We start from the raw sequence: 21,795 nt of genomic DNA, 5'->3' as shown, positions 1-21,795 counted from the left end.
AAATACAAAAGTTAGCCAGGCGTAGTGGTGCAGCTGATGTCTGTGGTCTCAGCTATTTGGGAGGCTGAGGGGGGAGGATTACTTGAGCCTCAGAGGTTGAAGTTGCAGTGAGTTATAATTATATCACTGTCCTCCAGCCTGGGTGGTAGAGTCCCTGTCACATACATGCACCAAAAAGATTTAAGGGGTCATGTGGGGGTCCCAGAGCTCCCAGGGGTGGCTGGAGAGGCCCACTGTGGCCAAGGGACTTGGTGACAACTCAAAGCCCCCCTCCCACCTTATACTTGTAGGGACAAATCCAAGGAGCAGGAAGTGGTGCTCTGGCTTCCAAACGGTCCCCTGCCCTGGAAGACCCCGTCCTCAGCTGGCATCACCCCCAGGCAGGCCTGGAGGTAGGGGGAGGAGCGGGCAGGGCAGGGGATTCGTGGTGTTTACCAGCCCCCCGGGTCTTCTGCCTGACTGTCACCTTGAAGTGACACCAGCTAGGCCCAGCTCCCCTCCCCTACTTCTGCTGTTTCCATGGGGACAGATGTCCTTTCTGCAGATCAAGCCCCTGCTGCCGGGAGGAGGGAGCGGGGCTGGTCCGAGAGCCTGGCCCCCTCGGTTTCTCCATCTTTGTGTGTCGGTTTCTATGGAGTGCGGTTTTCATCTTCTCTCTTTCTTCAGCAGTGAGAGACTGCTCTGTCTCTTGCTCTCTGAGTTCTGATCCCTCCCTATGGGAGATTCAGGTTCCAGTCCCAACTCTGCCCCCAAAACAAAGAGCTGGGGATGTGCTTGGCCCGTGAGGCCTCGAGGTTTTTTGTTTGTTTTGTTTTGTTTTGGAGACAGAGTTTCGCTCTCATTCCCCAGGCCGGAGTGCAATGGTATGATCTCAGCGCACTGCAATCTGCGCCTCCTGGGTTCAAATGATTCTCCTGCCTCAGCCTCCTGAGTAGCTGGGATTAGAGGCACGCGCCACCACGCCCAGTTAATCTTGTATTTTTAGTAGAGACGGGGTTTCTCCGTGTTGGTCAGGGTGGTCTCGAACTCCCAACCTCAGGTGATCTGCCCGCCTCAACCTCCCACAGTGCTGGGATTACAGGCGTGAGCCACCGCGCCGGGCCTCCTCCAGGGTTTCAATTACCCCATCATCCCCCTCTCCAGCAATGCCTAGGGCTTTCCCGCTGGGAGTCAGCGATCCCACTTCCCTCTGCAGCCCAGAAAGGAAAGTAACACAAACAATAACTTATTTATTTTCTAGGCCATGGGACGGCTTTGGGATACAATTCTGGGCCCGAGGACTCAAAAGGGGGCCGAGGGTCACTGTCAGGGGGTCTGCGTGACCACGGGGTACAGCAGAGCCAGATGCTCAGCGCCCTGCACCGGCAGTGGGCGTGAACTGTAGTGGAGGACGAGCTCGGGCACGCTGGGGAAGGGCCCGCTGTGCTGACCCAGCACCACCTGGTTCTCTCGGGTCCGTGCGAACTTCAGATGCAGGAAGCCCTGGCTGCTCCTGGGTGATGAGGGAGAAAGGGACTCCTAGCACCCCAGACACACCCAGAAAGCCACCATCCCCAAAGCCACCTCCCACAGTGCCCAGGGCCAGGTGCTCATGCGTCTCCATTCTCTGGTAAACAGCAGTGTGCTGGCTGGGATAGTTGCTCACACCTGTAATCCCAGTGATATGGGAGGCTGAGGCTATAGGATTGCTCCAGGCCAGGACTTAGAGACCAGCCTGGGCAACAGAGTGAGACCCCATCTCCACAGAAAAACATTAAAAAATTAGGCGGGCACGGTGGCTCACGCCAGTAATCGCAGCACTTTAGGAGGCCAAGTCAGGTGGATCACTTGAGGTCAGGAGTTTAAGACCAGCCTGGCTAACATGGTGAAACCCCGTCTCTACTAAAAATACAAAAAACTAGCCGGGCGTGGTGGCGGGCACCTGTAGTCCGAGCTACTCGGAGGCTGAGGCGGGAGAATGGTGTGAACCCGGGAGGTGGAGCTTGCAGTGAGCCGAGATCGCGCTACTGCACTCCAGCCTGGGCCACACAGCGAGACTCCATCTCAAAAAAAAAAAAAAAAAAGACCAGCCTGGCCAACATGGTGAAACCCCATCTCCACTGAAAATACAAAAATTAGCCGGGCATGGTGGCAGGCACCTGCGGTCCCAGCTACTCCGGAGGCTGAGGCAGGAGAATCCCTTGAACCTGGGAGGCAGAGACTGCAATGAGCTGATATTGTGCCACTGCACCCCAGCCTGGGTGACAGAGTGAGACTCCATCTCAAATAATAATAATAAAAATGATAACAGTAAGAGGCCAGGTACAGTGACCCTCACCTGTAATCCCAGCACTTTGGGCGGCCGAGTCAGGTGGATTGCTTGAGACCGGGGGTTTGAGACCAGCCTGGCCAACATGGCCAAACCCTGTCTGTACTAAGAATACAAATATTAGCCGAGCATGGTGGTGTGTGCCTGTAGTCTTCCGTCTCCCGAGTTCAAGCAATTCTCCTGCCTCAGCCTCCGACGTGGCTGGAATTACAGGTATGCACCAGTATGCCCAACTAATTTCGTATTTTTAGGAGAGAAGGAGTTTCACCACGTTGGCCAGGCTGGTCTCGAACTCCCGACCTCAAGTGATCCGCCCTCCTCGGCCTTCCAAAGTGCTAGGTTTACAGGCATGAACCACCATGCCCAGCCCCAATCTTGTGCTTTTAGATCTTACACTCAGACACCTAGCAGAATCTTAGGAGTGGTTTATAATTAGACAGAATTTTAGGGACGGAAGTGCATACAAACAGGGTCTCAACCTAAAATGCTTACAGGCACACCCTGAAATTTTGGCTTCAGACAGACACAAATTGATATACCTCCATTTTTGGACAAGGGAAGTCCAAAGGAATCTTGTGCACCTAGTTCCTCGTCTTACCTGAGGCCTGGACCTCCTCTGTGCCTTCCACTCCATCTTCTTGTATACCTCCAGTGATGGGGAGCTCATCCTCAATTTGCAGCCAGCTAATGGCCTCCCCGGAAGTCCCACCCCTTCTCCTAGAAGTCCCACCCACTGGCCTGGAAGCCCTTCCCAATGGCTGCTGGAGCCACACCCTCCCGTTCCCTCTGAATTAACCCAAAAGGGTGACTCATACAATCCTGTGACCCATGCAATCCCTGTGAGGCTGAGGGCTCACCTGAGAGACAAGGAGCAGTCCTGGGGGCTGGTCTCGCTGAGCCGCACTAGGTAGCTGCCTTCCTTGCAGAGGGACAGGAGGCTCTCTGCATCCGCCCTGTTCAGGGGGCCATGAAACCACCTACGGAGTGCAGACAGACGTCTCATCAAGGACTGTTCCCCTTCAAACACACTCTGGGGCCCTGTAATCCCAGCACTCGGGGAGGCTGAGGCGGGTGGATTGCCTGAGGTCAGGAGTTGGAAACCAGACTCGCCAACATGGTGAAACCCCATCTCTACTAAAAATACAAAAAAATTAGCTGGGCGTGGTGGCGGGTGCCTGTAATCCCGGCTACTCCGGAGGTTGAGGTAGGGGAACTGCTTGAACCAGGGAGGTGGAAGTTGCAGTGGGCTGAGATCCAGCCACTGCACTCCAGTCTGGGCAACAGAGTGAGACTCCGTACAAAACAAACAAACAAACAAACAAACAAAACACATTCTGAGATCAGTCGGGTCCACGCACAGCTTGTGCGTGGGATTGTGGCGTCGGGGCAAATGAAGAAGGAAAATTCCCTTGGATTTTTTTTTTTTTTTTTTTTTTTTTGAGACAGAGTCTTGCTCTGTTGCCAGGCTGGAGTGCAGTGGTGCAATTTTGGCTCACCTCAACCTCCACCTCCCGGGTTCAAGCGATTTTCCTGCCTCAGCCTCCCAAGTAGCTGGAACTACAGGTGCGCAGCACCACACCCAGCTAAGTTTTGTATTTTTAGTAGAGATGGGGTTTCACCACGTTAGCCAGGCTGGTTTGGAACTCCTGACCTCAGGTTATCTGCCCTCCTCAGCCTCCCAAAGTACTGGGATTACGGGTTTGAGCCACCGCGCCTGGCCGATCCTCTTGGATTTTTCAAGAAGAGGCCTGGTTATAATATACCTGACATTGATTTTCACAGCCTCCCTAGTGTCCTTGTCAACTTCAATCACTTTCACAAAAGCAGTGCTTCATCTTGTACCTCACCCACCTGTCCCTTTCTTTTTTCTTTTGAGACGGAGTCTCACTCTGTCTCTCAGGCTAGAGTGCAGTGGCACGATCTTGGTTCACTGTAACCTCTGCCACCCGGATTGAAGTTATTCTCATGGCTTAGCCTCCTGAGTAGCTGGGACTACAGGTGCCAGCCCACAACTGGCTAATTTTTTTCTATTTTTAATAGAGACAGGGTTTCACCATGTTGGCCAGGCTGGTCTCGAACTGTTGACTTCAGGTTATCTGCCTGCTTCGGCCTCCCAAAGTGCTGGGATTACACGCATGAACCACCGCACCCAGCCCCTTTCTTAATGTTTTTTTGTTTTGTTTTGTTTTGAGATGGAGTCTTTCTCTGTCACCAGGCTGGAGTACAGTGGCGTGATCTCAGCTCACTGCAACGTCCACCTCCTGGATTCAAGAGATTCTCCTGCCTCAGCCTCCCAAGTAGCTGGGATTACAGGTATGCACCACCATACAGAGCTAATTTTTGTATTTTCAGTAGAGTTGGAGTTTCACCATGTTGGCCAGGATGGTCTCGATCTCTTGACCTCGTGATCTGCCCGCCTCGGTCTCCCAAAGCGCTGGGACTACAGGCGTGAGCCCCCGCGCCCGGCCTAATGTTTTGCTTCAATGTGCTCACAAAGGGGTCTGCAGCTGCAAGCAAGGTATCAAAGACAGAGAAGCACCAGAGCCTTTGCTGTTGTTCATAATGAAAGAAATCTGAAAAGAGAATAAGCACATATGGCGCGCCTGTGGTCCCATGGAGGAGGCGAAGGCAGGAGGATGGATTGATCCCAGGAGTTCAGGGGTACAGTGAGCTATGATTGTGCCACTACACTTCAGCCTGGGCAACAGAGCGAGACCCTGTCTGAAAGAAAGAGAAATAAAGAGAGAAAGAGAAAAAGAGAAAGGGAAAGGGGAAGGGGAAGGGGAAGGGGAAGGGGAAGGGAAAGGGGAAGGAAGAACAGAGGGAGGGAGGGAGGGAGGGAAGGAAGAACAGAGGGAGGGAGGGAAGGAAGGAAGGAAGGAAGGAAGGAAGGAAGGAAGGAAGGAAGGAAGGAAGGAAGGAGAGGAAAGAAGAAAGGGCAGTGGCTCACGTCTGTCATCCCGACACTTTGGAAGGCCAAGGCAGGCACATCACCTGAGGTCAGGAGTTTGAGACCAGCCTGGCTAACATGGTGAAACTCCATCTCTACTAAAAATACAAAAATTAGCCAAGTGTGGTATCAGGAGCCTGTATTTCCAGCTATTTGGGAGGCTGAGGCAAGAGAATTGCTTGAACCGGGGAGGTGGAGATTGCAGTCAGCTGAGATGTACCACTGCACTCCAGCCTGGGCGACAAGAGCAAGACTTTGTCGAAAAAAAAAGGGAAAAGAGAAGACAGAAGAGAGGAGAGGAGAGAAGAGAAAAGAAGGAAGAGGGAAGGGCCGGGCGCACTAGCTCACACTTGTAATCCCAGCACTTTGGGAGGCTGAGGTGGACAGATCACGAGATCAGGAGTTCTAGAACAGCCTGGCCGACATACTGAAACCCCGTCTCTACTGAAAACACAAAAATTAGCTGGGCGTGGTGGTGCAGGCCTGTAGTCCCAGCTACTCTGGAGGCTGAGGCAGGAGAATCACTTGAACCTGGGAGATGGAGGTTGCAGTGAGCCGAGATGGCGTCACTGTGCTCCAGCCTGGGCGACGGAGCAAGACTTGGGGAGGGAGGGAGGGAGCAAGGGAGGAAGAGAAAGAGAAAAAGAGAACAATCTTCACTCCCTAGGCCTCAGAGTTAAATAGCCAGTTCTGTATTGCCCACCGAAGAGATTTAGGGGTGAATGATAACATGGCCTGGATTCTGGGGACTTGGGCAGTCCCTCAAGGACCTCCCAGGCTGGAAGGGAACATAGTCAGCGTCTCCCAGCTCATGTGCGACCCCAGCACGGAGTTGCGAGCCCACCAAAATGCTGCGCCTCCTGACTCCATCCCAGGAACCAAAAACTTCGGGCTGAGAATGATTTCTGTCTCTTGGCTCTGAGGCTGTAAGTCCCACCCAGGTTAAGGAAGGAAATTCCCTTTTCTGTTGGAACCTGAGGCTCAGAGAGGTTAAGTGACTTGCCCCAGGCTACACAGCCAGGAGGGGAGAGCAGGGATTTGAACCCAGAACTTGATACCAGAGGGAAAGGGACCCCATCAGATTCGGTTTTGTGTCTAGCTGGGTGCCTGGCACAGAGCAGGCTCTGGCGCCCAGTAAAGAGTAGCTGAAGAAATGAAATAAGTGGATGAATGAATCGAAGTTCTCCCAGTTCCTCTAATCTGGGAAAACGAAAAAACTTCTGCCTGATACATTGGAGTCTGCAGATAACGTTCAACGGGGCTCCTCCACCTTCAGCTTCCCCACTCACGGCTGTTTCTCCAGGGGCAGGGCTGGGTCCACACGCTCCGCAGGCTGGGGGCTTCTGGGTGGGGGTCTCCGGAGCTCCTTGGCTGAGCCTGGAGTCCTCTCCCACTCTGGACTGTCAAACTGCACTGGAAGGGAGATTTAGAGAGGAAAGGGTTAAGTCCAGCCTATCTTGGGGGGGCGGGGCAGGGGCAAGCCAATGGAATCTCAGTAGGAAGGCAGGGCCAGCTTGGGACAACCTATCAGAGCCCAGGGGCTGGGCTTAAGGCAGGGGCTGGATTGGCCACAGGTGTAACCTATTGGCCTTCAGAAGAAATAGGTGTGGTCATTTATAAATCTGGTGGCAAGGCGCACAAGGATCTTGGCTAGAGGGGGTGGTTTAGAAGTTTTCAGAGAGGAGCCCTACTTCCTAAATCCCTTCTGGGTTCAGGCTAGACTGGAGCCAAGTCCTAAAACTGGAAAATCACCCCCAATCTACAGACAGGTGGACCAAGGCACTGAGCTCTAAATACCCTCCCAGTAATAAAACTTTGGGGGCAAAGTCGTGTTTGGGGGCAAAGTCGTGTTTGCACAACTAGAATCTGGTCCAAATGCTATGCTATGCTATGCTGTGCTGTGCTGTGCTGTGCTATGCTGTGCTATGCTATGCTATGCTATGCTATGCTATGCTATGCTATGCTATGCTATGCTATGCTATGCTATGCTATGCTATGCAATGCAAGTTTAGCTGTTGTCGCCCAGGCTGGAGTGCAGTGGCGCCATCTTGACTCACCGCAACCTCCGCCTCCTGGGTTCAAAGCAATTCTCCTGCCTCAGCCTCCTGAGCAGCTGGGATTACAGGCACGTGCCACCACGCCCGGGTAATTTTGTATTTTTAGTAGAGACGGAGGTTTCTCCATGTTGGTCAGGCTGGTCTCGAACTCGTGACCTCAAATGATCCACCTGCCTCGGCCTCCCAAAGTGCTGGGATTACAGGCGTGAGCCACCATGCCTGGCAACTATTTTATTTATTTATTTATTTATTTATTTATTTATTTATTTATTTTTTGAGACGGAGTCTCACGCTGTTGCCCAGGCTGGAGTGCAGTGGCGCGATCTAGGCTCACTGCAAGCTCCGCCTCCTGGGTTCACGCCATTCTCCTGCCTCAGCCTCCTGAGTAGCTGGGACTACAGGCGCGCGCCACCGCGCCCGGCTAATTTTTTGTATTTTTAGTAGAGACGGGGTTTCACTGTGGTCTCGATCTCCTGACCTTGTGATCCGCCCACCTCGGCCTCCCAAAGTGCTGGGATTACAGGCTTGAGCCACCGCGCCCGGCCTATTTATTTATTTATTTATTATTATTATTTTTAGACGGAGTCTCGCTCTGTCGTCCAGGCTGGAGTGCAGTGGCCGGATCTCAGCTCACTGCAAGCTCCGCCTCCCGGGTTTACGCCATTCTCCTGCCTCAGCCTCCCGAGTAGCTGGGACTACAGGCGCCCGCCACCTCGCCCAGCTAGTGTTTTTTTTTTGTATTTTTTAGTAGGGACGGGGTTTCACTGTGTTAGCTAGGATGGTCTTGATCTCCTGACCTCGTGATCCGCCCGTCTCGGCCTCCCAAAGTGCTGGGATTACAGGCTATTTTATTTTTTAAAGCTGATTTTATCATTATCTCTTTTACAGAAGAGAAAACTAAGGTTCAGAGACTTGTCTAAGCTCATCCAGTTCAGCTGGAAATTAACCTGTAGTTTACCAGCAGCTAGTAAGAAACGCTGCCCCTGCCACCCCCACATCCTATTCCAAAAGCAAGCCATATTCCCCGCCCCACACCACACTGAGCAGGATAAGTAGGTTTCATTCCACTCTAAAAAGCATTTGCGTTTCCAAGGAAGATGTAGGTTGTCTTGGAAGAAAGAATTTAGGACTATCAGTCATTCACACTCTAGTGAGAATTAATAAACTACCAAAGTGGCAAGTGATTGGACTCTACTTTTTTTTTTTTTCCTGAGACAGAGTCTTGCCCTGTCGCCCGGGCTGGAGTGCAGTGGCGCGATCTCGGCTCACTGCAAGCTCTGCCTCCCCGGTTCACGCTATTCTTGTGTCTCAGCCTCCCAAGTAGCTGGGACTACAAGAGCCCACCACCACACCTGGCTAATATATATATATATTTTTTGGTATTTTTTAGTAGAGACGGGGTTTCACCGTGTTAGCCAGGATGGTCTCGATCTCCTGACCTCGTGATCCACCCGCCTTGGCCTCCCAAAGTGCTGGGATTACAGGTGTGAGCCACCACGCCCGGCCAATTGGACCCTACTTTGTAAACTGAAACAGGAGACATGACGGGTGAGGAAATGCAGGGATGGGGCATTCAGATGTCAGAGTGTGGGTCTGAGAAGCACCTGCAAACGCCCTGGAGATGTGGTCTTTCTTCCACTCCCAGGGCTGATCATACTCATCTGCTGGCCGTTCATCCTCCTGGGGCATCCGGCTCTGCCGAGGCTTCTGCCCAGAAGGGGGTCCATCTGCTGTCTCTGGGTCCTGTTCCTCATAAGGGGTGTCATAGAGTTGCACCCCTCTGCCGGGCAGTTCTAGGAGGTCGGGGATACTGTTCAGCTCCTGCTCCCATCTGGGACCCTGTTACCTTCTCCCAAGCCCTGCCCACTCACCACTCATGACCCGTTGGGCGTCGTAGGGCTCCATGTACCCATCATCCGGGGGTGCAGGATGAGGCTGAGCATCAAAGGGGTCCGAATACTCAGTGTCAGCTTCCAGCTGTGGAGAGAAGGAAGGCGAGAAGACAAGGACTCAGAGGGGCATCCCTGCTAAGTGATGCTGCACCTCTTGCCTGCTCACAGGGCCATCTGACACCTCTCCAAGAGTTTTTATTTATTTTTTATTTTTATTAGTTAATTTATTATTTATTTTTATTTTTTGAGACGGAGTCTCGCTCTGTCACCCAGGCTGTAGTGCAGTGGCGCGATCTCAGCTCACTGCAACCTCCGCTTCCTGAGTTCAAGCAATTCTCCTGCCTCAGTCTCCTGAGTAGCTGGGACTACAGGCGCCCGCCACCTCGCCCAGCTAGATTTTGTATTTTTAGTAGAGACGGGGTTTCACCGTGTTAGCCAGGATGGTCTCAATCTCCTGACCTCATGATCTGCCTGCCTCGGCCTCCCAAAATGTTGGGATTACAGGCATGAGCCACCACGCCCTGCCGAGTTTTTATTTTTAATTAATTAATTTTTATTTAATTAATTTATTTTTCGAGATGGAGTCTCACTCTGTCACCCAGGCTGGAGTGCAGTGGCGCGATCTCAGCTCACTGCAAGCTCCGCCTTCCGGGTTCACACCATTCCCCTGCCTCAGCCTCCTGAGCAGCTGGGACTACAGGCGCCCACCACCACGCCCGGCTAATTTTTTGTATTTTTAGTAGAGACGGGGTTTCACTGTGTTAGCCAGGATGGTCTCGATCTCCTGACCTCGTGATCCGCCCGCCTCAGCCTCATAAAGTCCTGGGATTACAGGCATGAGCCACTGCACCTGGCCCTAATTAATTAATTAATTAATTTAGAGATGGAGTCTTGCTCCCTCGCTCAGGCTGGAGTGCAGTGGCGTGATCTCGGCTGACTGCAACCTCTGACCTCCAGGATCAAGCGATTCTCCTGCCTCAGTCTCCCAAGTAGCTGGGATTACAGGTGCCTGCCACCACACCTGGCTAATTTTTGTATTTTTAGTAGAGATGGGGTTTCGCTATGTTGGCCAGGCTGGTCTCGAACTCCCAACCTTAGATGAACCACCCGCTTCAGCCTCCCAAAGTGCTGGGATTACAGGCAAGAGCCACCGCGCAAAAATAACTTTCCAAGAGTTCATTTTGGGGGTTGGAGAGGGAGTCTGTTACCCAAAAGTTCTTGCAAACAGATGACGGCTTCCCACGTCTCCCTCTATGTTGATCCCATTTCCCCGACACAGACACCTGCCTCCCTCCTTCGCCCACTTCAATGCGTCTCAGGTGCCAGCACTGTTGTCAAGGTTTTACCTGTGCTGATTTGTAATACCAACACGTAGTAAGCACACCGTCCCCATTTTCCAGACAAGGAAGCCAAGGCACAGAGTGTTTTGCTCAAGGACGCACAGCTGGTAAGTAAGAGGCAGAGTTTGATCCCGTGTAACGGGTTTCCTCGAGTCCCTGGCTCTTCTTACCAACGTCTTACTTCTTATTTATTTATTTGTTTATTGAGACAGAGTCTTGCTCTTGTCACCCAGGCTGGAGGGCAGTGGTGCGATGTCAGCTCACTGCAACCTCTGCCTCCTGGGTTCAAGCAATTCTCCTGCATCATCCTCACGATTAGCTGGGATTATAGGCGACCCGGCTAATTTTTGTATTTTTGGTAGAGACGGGGTTTCACCGTGTTGGCCATGCTGGTCTCAAACTCCTGACCTCAGGTGATCCACCTGCCTGGACCTCCCAAAGTGCTGGCATTACAGATGTGAGCCACCACACCCAGGCTTTTTGTTTGTTTGTTTTTGTTTTTTTGAGACAGGGTGTTGCTCTGTTACCCAGGCTGAAGTGCAGTGGCGCAATCATGACTCACTGCAGCCTTGATCTTCTAAGGCTCAAGCGATCCTCCTGCTTCAGGCTCCTGAGTAGCTGGGACTACAGGTGTGCACCACAACTGGCTAATGTTTTGATTTTTTTTTTTTTTTTTTTTTTTTTTTTTTTTAGAGACGAGGTCTCACTCTGTTAGCCTGGGCTGGTCTCGAACTCCTGGGCTCAAGCAATCCTCCCACCTCAACCTCCCAAAGTGCTGGAATTACAGGTATGAGCTACTGCACCTGGTGGCCTGAGTTCAAATCCTAGTAAGCTAGAACCCCATGAGACCTTAGGCAAGTCACTGCCATTCTGCGAGCCTCAGTTTCACTTACACAAAATGGGAACATAGTGGTAGGAAGGGTAGCGTCATCGGGGGGATGTTTAGGTGCCCTGCAGGGGAGCAACTCACTCAGATCTATTTTAGGAAGATCCCACCAGGTTCGTAGGGAAGGGTTGCTGAGGGGAGGGGGGTGGGGGGGCACGGGGGATGGCCATGGAAGAGGAGGACCCAGAAACCAAGCAGGGTGGTCAGAGAGGCAGGAGGATAACCAGCATTATGCATTGAAAAGGGACAGATATCGACCTGGGCACAGTGACTCACACCTGTAATCCCAGTACTTTGGGAGGCAGAGCCGGGAGGATCAACTGAGGTCAGGAGTTTGAGTCCAGCCTGGCCAGCATAGTGAAACCCGTCTCTACTGAAAATACAAAAATTAGCTGGGTGTGGTGGTGCACACCTGTAATCCCAGCTACTGGAGAGGCTGAGGCAGGAGAATCGCTTGAACCCCAGGAGGTGGAGGTTGCAATGAGCCGAGATCCCACCACTGCGCTCCAGCCTGGGTGACAGAGGGAGACTCTGTCTCGAAAAATAAAAAAATAAAAATAACAGACCTCCCCAGGCAGGTGGGGGTCTGGAGTACTGGGAAGGGTCTGTCTGCTGTCCCGGTTCCCCGCTGTGCTCACACATAAAACAAGCTCTCCAGGATCCAGAGAGCCCAGCCTGAGCCTCCCCTCCACCCAGTCTCCCGGGGCCACCCAGCCACGCACCTCCTCCCCGGGGCCGCCCAGAAGGGCCTTGGCTCTGGCCATATCCGCAGCCTCCACCTTGATGAGCCGGTGCTTGGGAGAGCCGTACTTGGCATCTCCGGGGTTCTTGGAGTCCCCAGGGCCCGCTGGGTCCGGCTCCAAGCGGCTCTCCGCGTCCTCATAGGGGTCTTCGAAGTCCAGGTTCTTCTGCGCGCGGTAGGCCCTCAGGATGTCGCTCTCGGTGTAGTCTGGGGTGGGCGGCTGCGGAGGGGGCCTCCGACCGCCAAAGCTCAGGTAGTCCCGTAGCCACTTGGCCATTTGGGCGCCTGTCACCCCAATCGGGCCACTGTCAGAGGGGCCCCCACATACCCTTCTCCAGGCCCCTTTCCTCAGGGAGGAGGAGGAGGAGGAGGAGGAGAGGAAGGGAAGAGCAGGGAAGGAGGAGAAAGATCAGGTGCGCCCTTTGGCGGGGTTCTGGATGGATAGACGCAAGGAAAAGGTGAAAGAGGGGGAGGAAAAGGAGGCGACAGAGGAGGGAGGGAGGACAAGCCCGCTTTAGCCGGGTTTGGCAAGCACCGCAGGGGAAGGGGGCGTCCCGCAGGGCCCTGAGTGCCGCGCGCTAGGGGCTAGGGCGAGGGGCATCCGCGGAGGCGCGCGGAGTTTCCGCGGGCAGCGCGGTTCCCTGGAGCAACTCGGCCGCCCGCCGCCTCCGGGAAGCTCCGGGATCCCTTCCTGGGGTCGGGAGATCGGGGCCAGCGCCACCTGCGGACGCTCCCGGCCCCTCGCCCAGTCCGGACGCCTGGGTTCTCAGCGCAGCGGGCGGGCTCCCCAGGGGCGCAGGCGCCGCGCGCAAAGTTGGGCCGCGGAGACGGTGACCCCGGCGGGACGCATCCTTTGTGGCGCTCCTCTCGGCTCAGCGGGGAGCCCCCAATCCCGCGGTCCCCGGCCGGGCCGCCTCGATCCGGCCCCAGCCACCCGCACAAAGGGAAATAAAAACCTCCTCCAATCCCTCTTGACGCTTTCGGAGACACTTTCCCCGCCGCCGCCAGGAGGTGGGACGCTGGGGAGGGGAGAGCGCGGGAGGACGCCCCGGTTCCCACCAGCCCCGGGCCGCGTCCCGGGCAGCAGCGTCCAGGCTCCCCCGCCTCCCCTCGGCCGCGTCCCCCGCCCCTCCCCTCCCCCTGCGCTCCCCTCGGAGGTGACTGAGACCTTCAGCTGTTCTGGGGAGGGAGGGAGCCGCTGCCCGCGGAGGGAAGGGGGGCTGGGGGCGGGAGTCGCCGGGGCCGAGGCCGCGGCAGCTGGACACTGACCCGGACGCCCGAGACTGGCCGCAGCGAGCGCGGAGCGCGGGAGGTGGGGACCGGCTGGGAGTGACACTGCTGGGGAGGGAGAGAGGGAGGGGAGGGGAGGGGGAGAAGGAGGGGAGGGGGAAATTGCCCGGGAAATGGGGGACTGGACTTGACCGCCAGAAGGGGTGAAATTGACCAGCAGAGGGGGTGGGAATGACCGCCACTGAGGGTCGAAATGGAACCGATGTCTGGCGGTGAAACGGACCGGCAGAGTGGGGGTGTGGAAATTGGTGGAGAGGTCACTGGTTGAAATTGATATTGACGCAGCAGAAGGAAGAGGGGGGCAAAGGAAGGGACGGTGGGGATCAGGCTTCCCCTCCCCCAAGAGGGCTCTGCTCTGTTCCCCGATCCCTTCCCAGGGGACTAATTGCGGGCAGGGGGAGGGTTGGGGGCAGCTGGCCTGGGGAAGGGAGATGGTATCTGTGCCTGGCGCCTGTCCTCTGCATCTGTCCCTTTGTGGCTTCTGGGGGGCGGGGGGCGGGAAGAGGGGCAGAAGTGAGAGGGGCCTGGCCTGAACTGGCTGCCTGTTGTCAGCTGCTGCTGCCGTTGTCTGAGGGTGAGGGCACTGAGAGGTTTAGGGGGTGGGAGAGGAAAAGGAAGCCACTGGCCAATTTTCCAGTGCAGAACCATTTTTTTTTCTTTCCCCATAAAGGGGCTTGCCCAGCTCCCCCTAATGACTGGAGTGAGGGGTGGCCAGGAAGGATGGGACCCCAGATTCTCTCCTCTGGTGGCCAGCCCCCCGGTTGGGCACAGGTCATAGCTTGGAGGCGACAGCTGGAGGACGAGACAGCAGTCAGAACTAACACTGCTATGACTGGGCCCTCCTAGCAGCCCAGCGGGGCTGAGGGCAGGGTCTGTCACCCCCTGAGTCTTGGTTTTCCTTATTTGAAAGATGTGGTTTCTAACAGGAAAAGCCAGACAGCTCTAGGAAGGATTCCAGGAGGGACCGAGTTATCACCTGGATTCCTCGTTTTATGGATGGGGAAACCGAGGCACAGAGATGGGAGGGACTTGTTCAGAGCCACTCCACAGCTCATTCTGCCTGGACACTGCCATGGGACCTGGCCTAGGGTGGCACTGGAATCTCTTTTTTTTTTTTTTTTTTTGAGACGGAGTCTCGCCCTGTCACCCAGGCTGGAGTGCAGTGTTGTGATCTTGGCTCACTGCAACCTCCGCCTCCCGGGTTCAACCGATTCTCCTGCCTCAGCCTCCTGAGTAGCTGGGATTACAGGCTCCTGCCACCACGCCCAGCTAATTTTTGTACTTTTAGTGGAGATGGGGTTTCACCATGTTGGCCAGGCTGGTCTTGAACTCCTGACCTCAGGTGATCCGCTGGCCTCGGCCTCCCAAAGTGCTCTTCATGGAATCTGTTCTGCAACTCCTTTCCATGATGAGCTCCATTATCCAGATGGGAAAACTGAGGCCTGGAGCCAACAAGGCAAAGCCCCTGAAGGATGCAGGTGTCTAGACCCTTCTGTTCCTCCCCTTCCCTGCACTGGCTGTGTTCCCCAACACACACCTGTTGAACTCCTTCCTCCCTCCTGAGGTGCATGGTCACCCCCGCTTCCCCCCACCCTTTCAGATCAGCGACAAGGCGGCGTCCCACGGGGCGGCCAGGGAGCACAGCAGATAATTGTCGTGCTTTCTGTCAGCCGCAAGGCAATTCCAGGGCGCGGGGATGAGCTGTTGACAGATCTCATCAAATCCGAGTCGTCTCCCTGCCGGATAAGACTAGATGTCTGAGGTATAAATATTTGAAAGGGGCCTTCTAATTACAGTCTGTGCCAGGAATAGCAATTAGAGGCCCCCGGGCCAGAATCAAACGGCACTTGACTTTCCTGTGCTTTGGAGCTGGCTTCTCCTGGGGCTGCACCCCCACCCTACCCCAAGGAGGGGAGAGGGGAGAGGCTGGCAGGAGAGGCAGGAGGAGGAGGTAGAAGAGACAGAGATCCAGGCTGGGGGTCCAGTCACCTTGCCTTGTGACCTTGAATCAGCCACGTAATCTCGTGAGCTTTGGATGTCTTTCTTTTTCTTTTCTTTTCTTTTCTTCTTCTTCTTCTTTTTTTTTTTTTTTGAGACAGGGGTCTCGCTCTGTTGCCCAGGCTGGAGTGTAGCATTGCAATCACAGCTCACTGCAGCCTCAACATCCTGGGCTCAAACGATCCCCCCATCTCAGCCTCCCAGTAGCTAAGATTACAGGTGCACACCACCACACCTGGCTAATTTTTTTTGTTTGTTTGTTTGGGGGGCAGAGTCTTGCTTTGTTGCCCAGGCCTGGAGTGCAGTGGTGTGATCTCGGCTCACTGCAACCTCCGCCTCCCAGGTTGAAGCAATTCTCCTGCCTCAGCCTCCTGAGTAGCTGGGATTATAGTAGGCATGCACCACCATGCATGGCTAATTTTTGTATTTTTAGTAGAGATGGGGTTTCACCATGTTGGTCAGGCTCGTCTCGAACTCCTAACCTCATGATCCACCTGCCACAGCCTCCTGAAGTACTGAGATTACAGGCATGAGCAACCGCACCTGGCCAACACCTGGCTAATTTTTTTTTATAGAGATGGGGTTTTGCTATGTTGCCCAGGCTGTACTTGAACTCCTGTCTTCAAGCAATCCTCCCCGCTCCCAAAGTGCTGGGATTACACTCCCTTTGGCCTCCCAGAGTGCTGGGATTACAGGACTGAGCCACTGCACCAGCTTTGGATTTCTGACCAGGAGAGGAGGGAACCAGGGAGGGCTACCAGGAGGTGGGGGCTGAGTGGGTAATAACAAGGAGGTGGGCGGGGCAGCGGGGACCCTCCTTCCCCAGCATTCTGGGTCTGAGAGGCAGCTCATGGGGGGCTCCTCCAGGGTGGGTGGGGCCCAAGGAACTATCCTCAGGAGGTTCTCCCAGGTTCCAGAATCCCAGCCTGTCAGACACTGGCCCATGACAGTGGGTAAATGAGAGAATAACAGCTCACCCCTGTTAAGCACTTATGGCCAGGCACTGATTTTGGTGCTTTTTGCTTGGTTTCCTTGCTCTTTTTTTTTTTTTTTTGAGGTTGAGTCCCGCTCTGTCACCCAGGTTGGAGTGCAGTGGTGCGATCTCAGCTCACGGCAACCTCTGCCTCCCGGGTTCAAGCGATTCTCCTGCTGCAGTCTCCCAAGTAGCTGGGTTTACAGGTGCCTGCCACCATGTCCAGCTAAATTTTATATTTTTAGTAGAGATGGTGTTTCACCATGTTGGCCAGGCTGCTCTTGAGCTCCTGACCTTGTGATCTGCCCGCCTTGGCCCCCCAAAGTGCTGAGATTACAGGAGTGAGCCACCATGTACAGACTTGCTGTGTTTTTTTTTGTTGTTGTTGTTTTTTCTTAAAGATATAATTCACATTGGCTGCGGTGACTCACACCTGTAATCCCAGCACTTTGGGAGGCCAAGGTAGGTGGATCACCTGAAGTCAGGAGCTCGAGACCAGCCTGGCCAAGATGGTGAAACCCTGTCTCTACTAAAAATACAAAAATTATCCAGGTGTGGTGTCGGGCACCTGTAACCCAGCTACTCGGGAGGCAGGAGAATCACTTGAACTCGGGAAGCGGAGGTTGCCATAAGCCAAGATTGCACCACTGCACTCCAGCATGGGCAACAGAGTGAGACTCCATCTCAAAAAAAAAAAAAAAACCAAAAAACCCAAAAAACATGACTCACATATCCTACAATTCACCCATTTAGAGTGTACAATTCAGTGATTTTTTAGTAGAGACTGGGTTTCACCATGTTGGCCAGGATGGTCTCCATCTCTTGACCTCGTGATCCACCCGCCTCAGCCTCCCAAAGTGCTGGGATTACAGGCTTGAGCCACCGTACCTGGCCAGGCCTGTGTTTTTTAATTTTTAAAATTCTTCTAGAGGGTCGGGTGTGGTGGCTCACACCTGTAATCCCAGCACTTGCAGAGGCTGAGGCAGGTGGATCACCTGAGGTCAGGAGTTTGAGACCAGCCTGGCCAACATGGTGAAACCCCATCTCTACTGAAAATACAAAAATTATCCAGGCTTGGTGGCGGGCACATTGTAATCCCAGCTACTCGGGAGGCTGAGGTTGGAGAATCGCTTGAACCTGGGAGGCAGAGGTTGCAGTGAGTTGAGATCATGCCACTGCACTCCAGCCTGGGCAACAGAATGAGACTCCATCTAAAAAAAAATTTTTTTTTCTAGAATTGGGGTCTTGCAATGTTACTCAGGCTGGTTTTGAACTCCTGGCCTCAAGTGATCCTCCTGCCTCGGCCTCCCAAAACTTTGGGATTGCAGGTGAGAGCCACCACACTCAGCCATCTTTCTTTTTTTTTTTTTTTTGAGACGGAGTCTCACTCTGTCACCCAGGCTGGAGTGCAGTGGCATGACCTTGGCTCACTGCAACCTCCGTCTCCCAGGTTCAAGCAATTCTCCTGCCTCAGCCTCCTGAGTAGCTGGGATTACAGGTGCATGCCACCACACAAGGCTAATTTTTGTATTTTTAATAGAGACGGGGTTTCGCCATGTTGGCCAGGCTGGTGTTGAACTCCTGACCTCAGGTGATCCGCTCGCCTCGGCCTCCCAAAGTGCTGGGATTATAGGCGTGAGCCACTGTGCCCAGCCAGCTTTGCCTTTCTTAACTCACAGTCTGATGGCAGAGACATGGCCTTGTCCACAGGAGCCCCCAGTCTGATGGAGGAGTTGTGGGTCTCACTTCAGGAACTTCCATTTGATGGGAGAGATGCGGCCCTACCTTGAGGGGTTCCCACTCTGATGAAGGAGACATGAACCTGTCTTCGGGAGTCTCCAGTCTGATGGGGGAGGCAGGTCCAACCTTCAGAGGCCCCCTGTCTAATGCAGGAGACATAGCCTTGACTTCAAGCATCCCAGAGTAATGGAGGAGACACAGGCCTGCCTTCAAGGGTCCCCAGTCTGAAAAGGGAGGCATAGTCCAAACTTCAAGCGTCCCCAGTCAGATGGCAGAGGCATGGTGTAAACTTCAAGGGCCCCAGTCCAACACGGAAGGCATGGCCCCAACTAACTCACAAGGTCTCAGTCTATTAGAGGAGACGTGAGCCTTCCTTCTAGAGGCCCCTATCTGATGGGGGAGGCATGATCCAGCCCGTCCAGGACTCCAGTCTGACATGCAGGCAACTGCAGTGGAGTTGCAGTGGGGCGGATAACCAAAGGCATGGCCTTGGAACCTGGAGATTCAAACCCAGGCCCTGTCCCTCCCTCACCCTGGAGGTTGAGAAGCCTCCCTTACCCATAAATGGGGCAGCAACAGAGCGTGTCCCGGGGGGTGTTTGTGGACCGAGTGGGTGGTGTCATCCCATTCCCAGATAAGGAAACAGGCTCAGGGAGCCCCAGGTTCACACGGCGTGGGCCCCTCTTCTCCTGTAAGCCCAGGCTGGGGTGGCAGTGGGCTCCAGCGGAAGGGGATCCCATCACCCCTCCTCCCCATCCCTCTGATGTGCTCCGGCAGCCAGGCAGCCCCGGAGGAGTTGATGGAGGAGATCTCAGATGAAGGCTGACAGCTCCCGAAGACAGGATGACAGACGCGGGCTGGTGGGGAACGGGTACTGTCGGCAGGGATGGGGGAAGGGCAGGCTTCAGAGGGTGAAGGTAGGGGGCGCTGGGAGGTGGGGCAGGGCAGGGAGGGGCCCCCACTGGTCAGGAAGGACAGAGCCTGATGCATGGCTGTGCCTGCCCCTCGACTCCCTCAGCCCTGGGAACCCCCAGGAGTGAACTGGGAGCCGACAGCAGAATTGCCCCTGGGACACAGGGTGAGAGAACAAAGCTTCCCAGGAGAAAAAAAAGAAATAAAAATAAAATTCCAGTGATGTATGAAAGAGTGGCGTGTGGGAAGGGAGGAGGTGAAACCTGGGGCTCCCTGAGCCTGCTTCCTCACCGGGGAATGGGGTGATGCCCACTCAACCCATTTGTGAGCACGCACAATGTGCCGGCTGGTTTCAGTGTGCTGGGTTGCACCAATTTTTTTGAGATGGAGCCTCACTCTGTTGCCCAAGCTGGATGGAGTGCAGTGGCACGATCTTGGCTCACTGCAACCTCCGCCTCCTGGGTTCAAGTTACTCTCCTGCCTCAGCCTCTGGAGTAGCTGGGATTATAGGCGCCTGCCACCACACCCAGCTAATTTTTGTATTTTTAGTAGAGACAGGGTTTCACCATGTTGGCCAGGTTGGTCTCAAACTCCTGACCTCAAGTGATACACCTACCTCGGCCTCCAAAAGTGCTGGGATTATAGGCATCAGCCACCACGTGTGGCCCAAATAAACTTCTACTGTGCATAATTTACCCCATCTGTGGTGTTCTGCGAAAGCAGCAGCAGATGGACAAAGATAGAAGCTGCAGACAAGGTCTGTGTAGGTAAGAAACTGAGAGTGTCTTGTGGCCAACAGCCGTGAGGGACTGAATTCTGTCAACAACCACAAAGGTTTGGAAGCAGGTCCTTCCCCAGTTGAGCCTTCAGATGACACCCCAGCCTGGGCCTGTGTCCTTTTTTTTTTTTTTCTTTGAGACAGAGTCTCACTTTGTCCCCCGGGCTGGAGTGCGATGGCACAATCTTGGCTCACTGCAACCTCCACCTCCTGGGTTCAAGTGATTCTCCTGTCTCAGCCTCCCAAGTAGCTGGGATTACAGGCATGAGCCACCCACGCCCAGCTAATTTTTGTATTTTTTGTAGAGACAGGGTTTTGCCATGTTGGCCAGGCTGCTCTTGAACTCATGACCTCAGGTGATCTGCCTGCCTCAGCCTCTGAAAGTGCTGCGATTACAGCCGTGAGCCACTGTGCCCAGCCTGGCCTCTGTCTTGATTGAATCCTTGCTAAACCTTAAAGCAGGAGACCCAGTGAAACCACACCCAGCTTTCTGTTGTTTTTAAGTTGCTCAGTTTTGGAATAATTTGTTATGCAGCACAAGAGAACAAACAGAGGGAGAGGTGAGCAATAAACACGCCCCCCAAGGCATCCTCTCTGCACCCTCTTAGAACTCACTTACCTGCTTTATTTTCATCATAGTCATCACCACTTTTGGTATACATTATTTATTTGTATGTTATTGTAAAACAATACATAGAAGTTTTTTTTTGGCTGGGCGCAGTGGCTCACACCTGTAATTCCAGCACTTTGGGAGGCTGAGGTGGGCAAATCACTTGAGGTCAGGAGTTCAAGACCAGCCTGGCCACATAGTGAAACCCCATCTCTACTAAAAATAGAAAAATTAGCCATGCATGGTGGTGTGTGCCTGTAATCCCAGCTACTCTGGAGGCTGAGGCATGAGAATCATTTGAACCCAGCGGGCAGAGGTTGCAGTGAGCCAAGATCATGCCACTGCACTCCAGCCTGGGTGACAGAGTGAGATGCTGTCTCAAAAAAAAAAAAAAAAAAGGTTAACATAAGAAGGGGTGTCGGGACTGGGCGTGGTGGCTCAAGCCTATAATCCCAGCACTTTGGGAGGCTGAGGCGGGCGGATCATGAGGTCAGGAGATCGAGACCATCCTGGCTAACATGGTGAAACCCCGTCTCTACTGAAAATACAAAAAGAATTAGCTGGACATGGTGGCGGGCGCCTGCAGTCCCAGCTACTCAGGGGGCTGAGGCAGGAGAATGGCGTGAACCTGGGAGGTGGAGTTTGCAGTGAGCCGAGATAGTGCTACTGCACTCCAGCCTGGGCGACAGAGAGAGACTCCATCTCAAAAAAAAAAAAAAGAAAAAGAAAAAAAATTTAAAAATTAGGTAGGTGTGGTGGCTCTGCCTCTAGTCCCAGCTACTTGGGAGGCTGAGGTGGGAGGAGCACTTGAGCCTGGGAGATTGAGGCTGCAGTGAGCTGTGACTATACCACTGCACTCCAGCCTTGGTGAAAGACCAAGATCCTGCATGAAAAAGGTGGGGGTTGGGTGAGGGAAGCTAGGCCCAGGATAGGAACTGCGGCATGTTCCTGTAATCCTAGGATTTTAGGGGACTGAGGCAGGAGGGTTGGTTGAGGACAGGAGGTTGAGTCCAGACTGGGCAACATGGCCAGACCCTGTTTCTCAATTTGTTTTTTTTAAAGAAAGAAAGAAAGAAAGGCCAGGCATGGTGGCTCACACATGTAATTCCAGCACTCTGGGAGGCCAAGGCAGGCAGATCACCTGAGGTCAGGAGTTCGAGACCAGCCAGGCCAACATGGTGAAACCCCGTCTCTACTAAAAATACAAAAGTTAGCAGAGTGTTGTGGCAGGTGGCTGTAATCCCAGCTACTCGGGAGCCTGAGGCAGGAGGATTGCTTGAACCCGGGAGGTGTAGGTTGCAGTGAGCCAAGATCACGCC

General features: G+C 54.0%; 1 protein-coding gene across 2 annotated transcripts; it reads right to left on the bottom strand.

The window, feature by feature from the left end:
• Positions 1-1,216: 1,216 nt before the first annotated feature.
• LOC105485305 (Src homology 2 domain containing transforming protein D) lies at positions 1,217-13,264 on the bottom strand. 2 transcript variants are annotated; one of them, XM_071086255.1, is made up of 7 exons: positions 12,156-13,264; positions 9,187-9,292; positions 8,920-9,108; positions 6,548-6,671; positions 3,166-3,285; positions 2,318-2,408; positions 1,241-1,492 (listed from the first exon to the last, which is right to left on the bottom strand). In XM_071086255.1, the coding sequence occupies exons 1-7, from the start codon at positions 12,450-12,452 to the stop codon at positions 1,349-1,351; spliced, it is 1,071 nt and encodes a 356-aa protein (XP_070942356.1). In that variant the 5' UTR covers positions 12,453-13,264; the 3' UTR covers positions 1,241-1,348. The 2 variants fall into 2 exon arrangements, with proteins under 2 accessions (XP_011745899.1, XP_070942356.1); XM_011747597.3 differs by lacking the exon at positions 2,318-2,408 and having other exon boundaries at positions 1,217-1,492.
• Between the last annotated feature and the right edge of the window lie 8,531 nt (positions 13,265-21,795).

This window comes from Macaca nemestrina, chromosome 20, assembly GCF_043159975.1.
Source record: "Macaca nemestrina isolate mMacNem1 chromosome 20, mMacNem.hap1, whole genome shotgun sequence".
Taxonomy (NCBI): Eukaryota; Metazoa; Chordata; class Mammalia; order Primates; family Cercopithecidae; genus Macaca; species Macaca nemestrina.
This window is presented reverse-complemented; position numbering and strand designations above follow the sequence as displayed.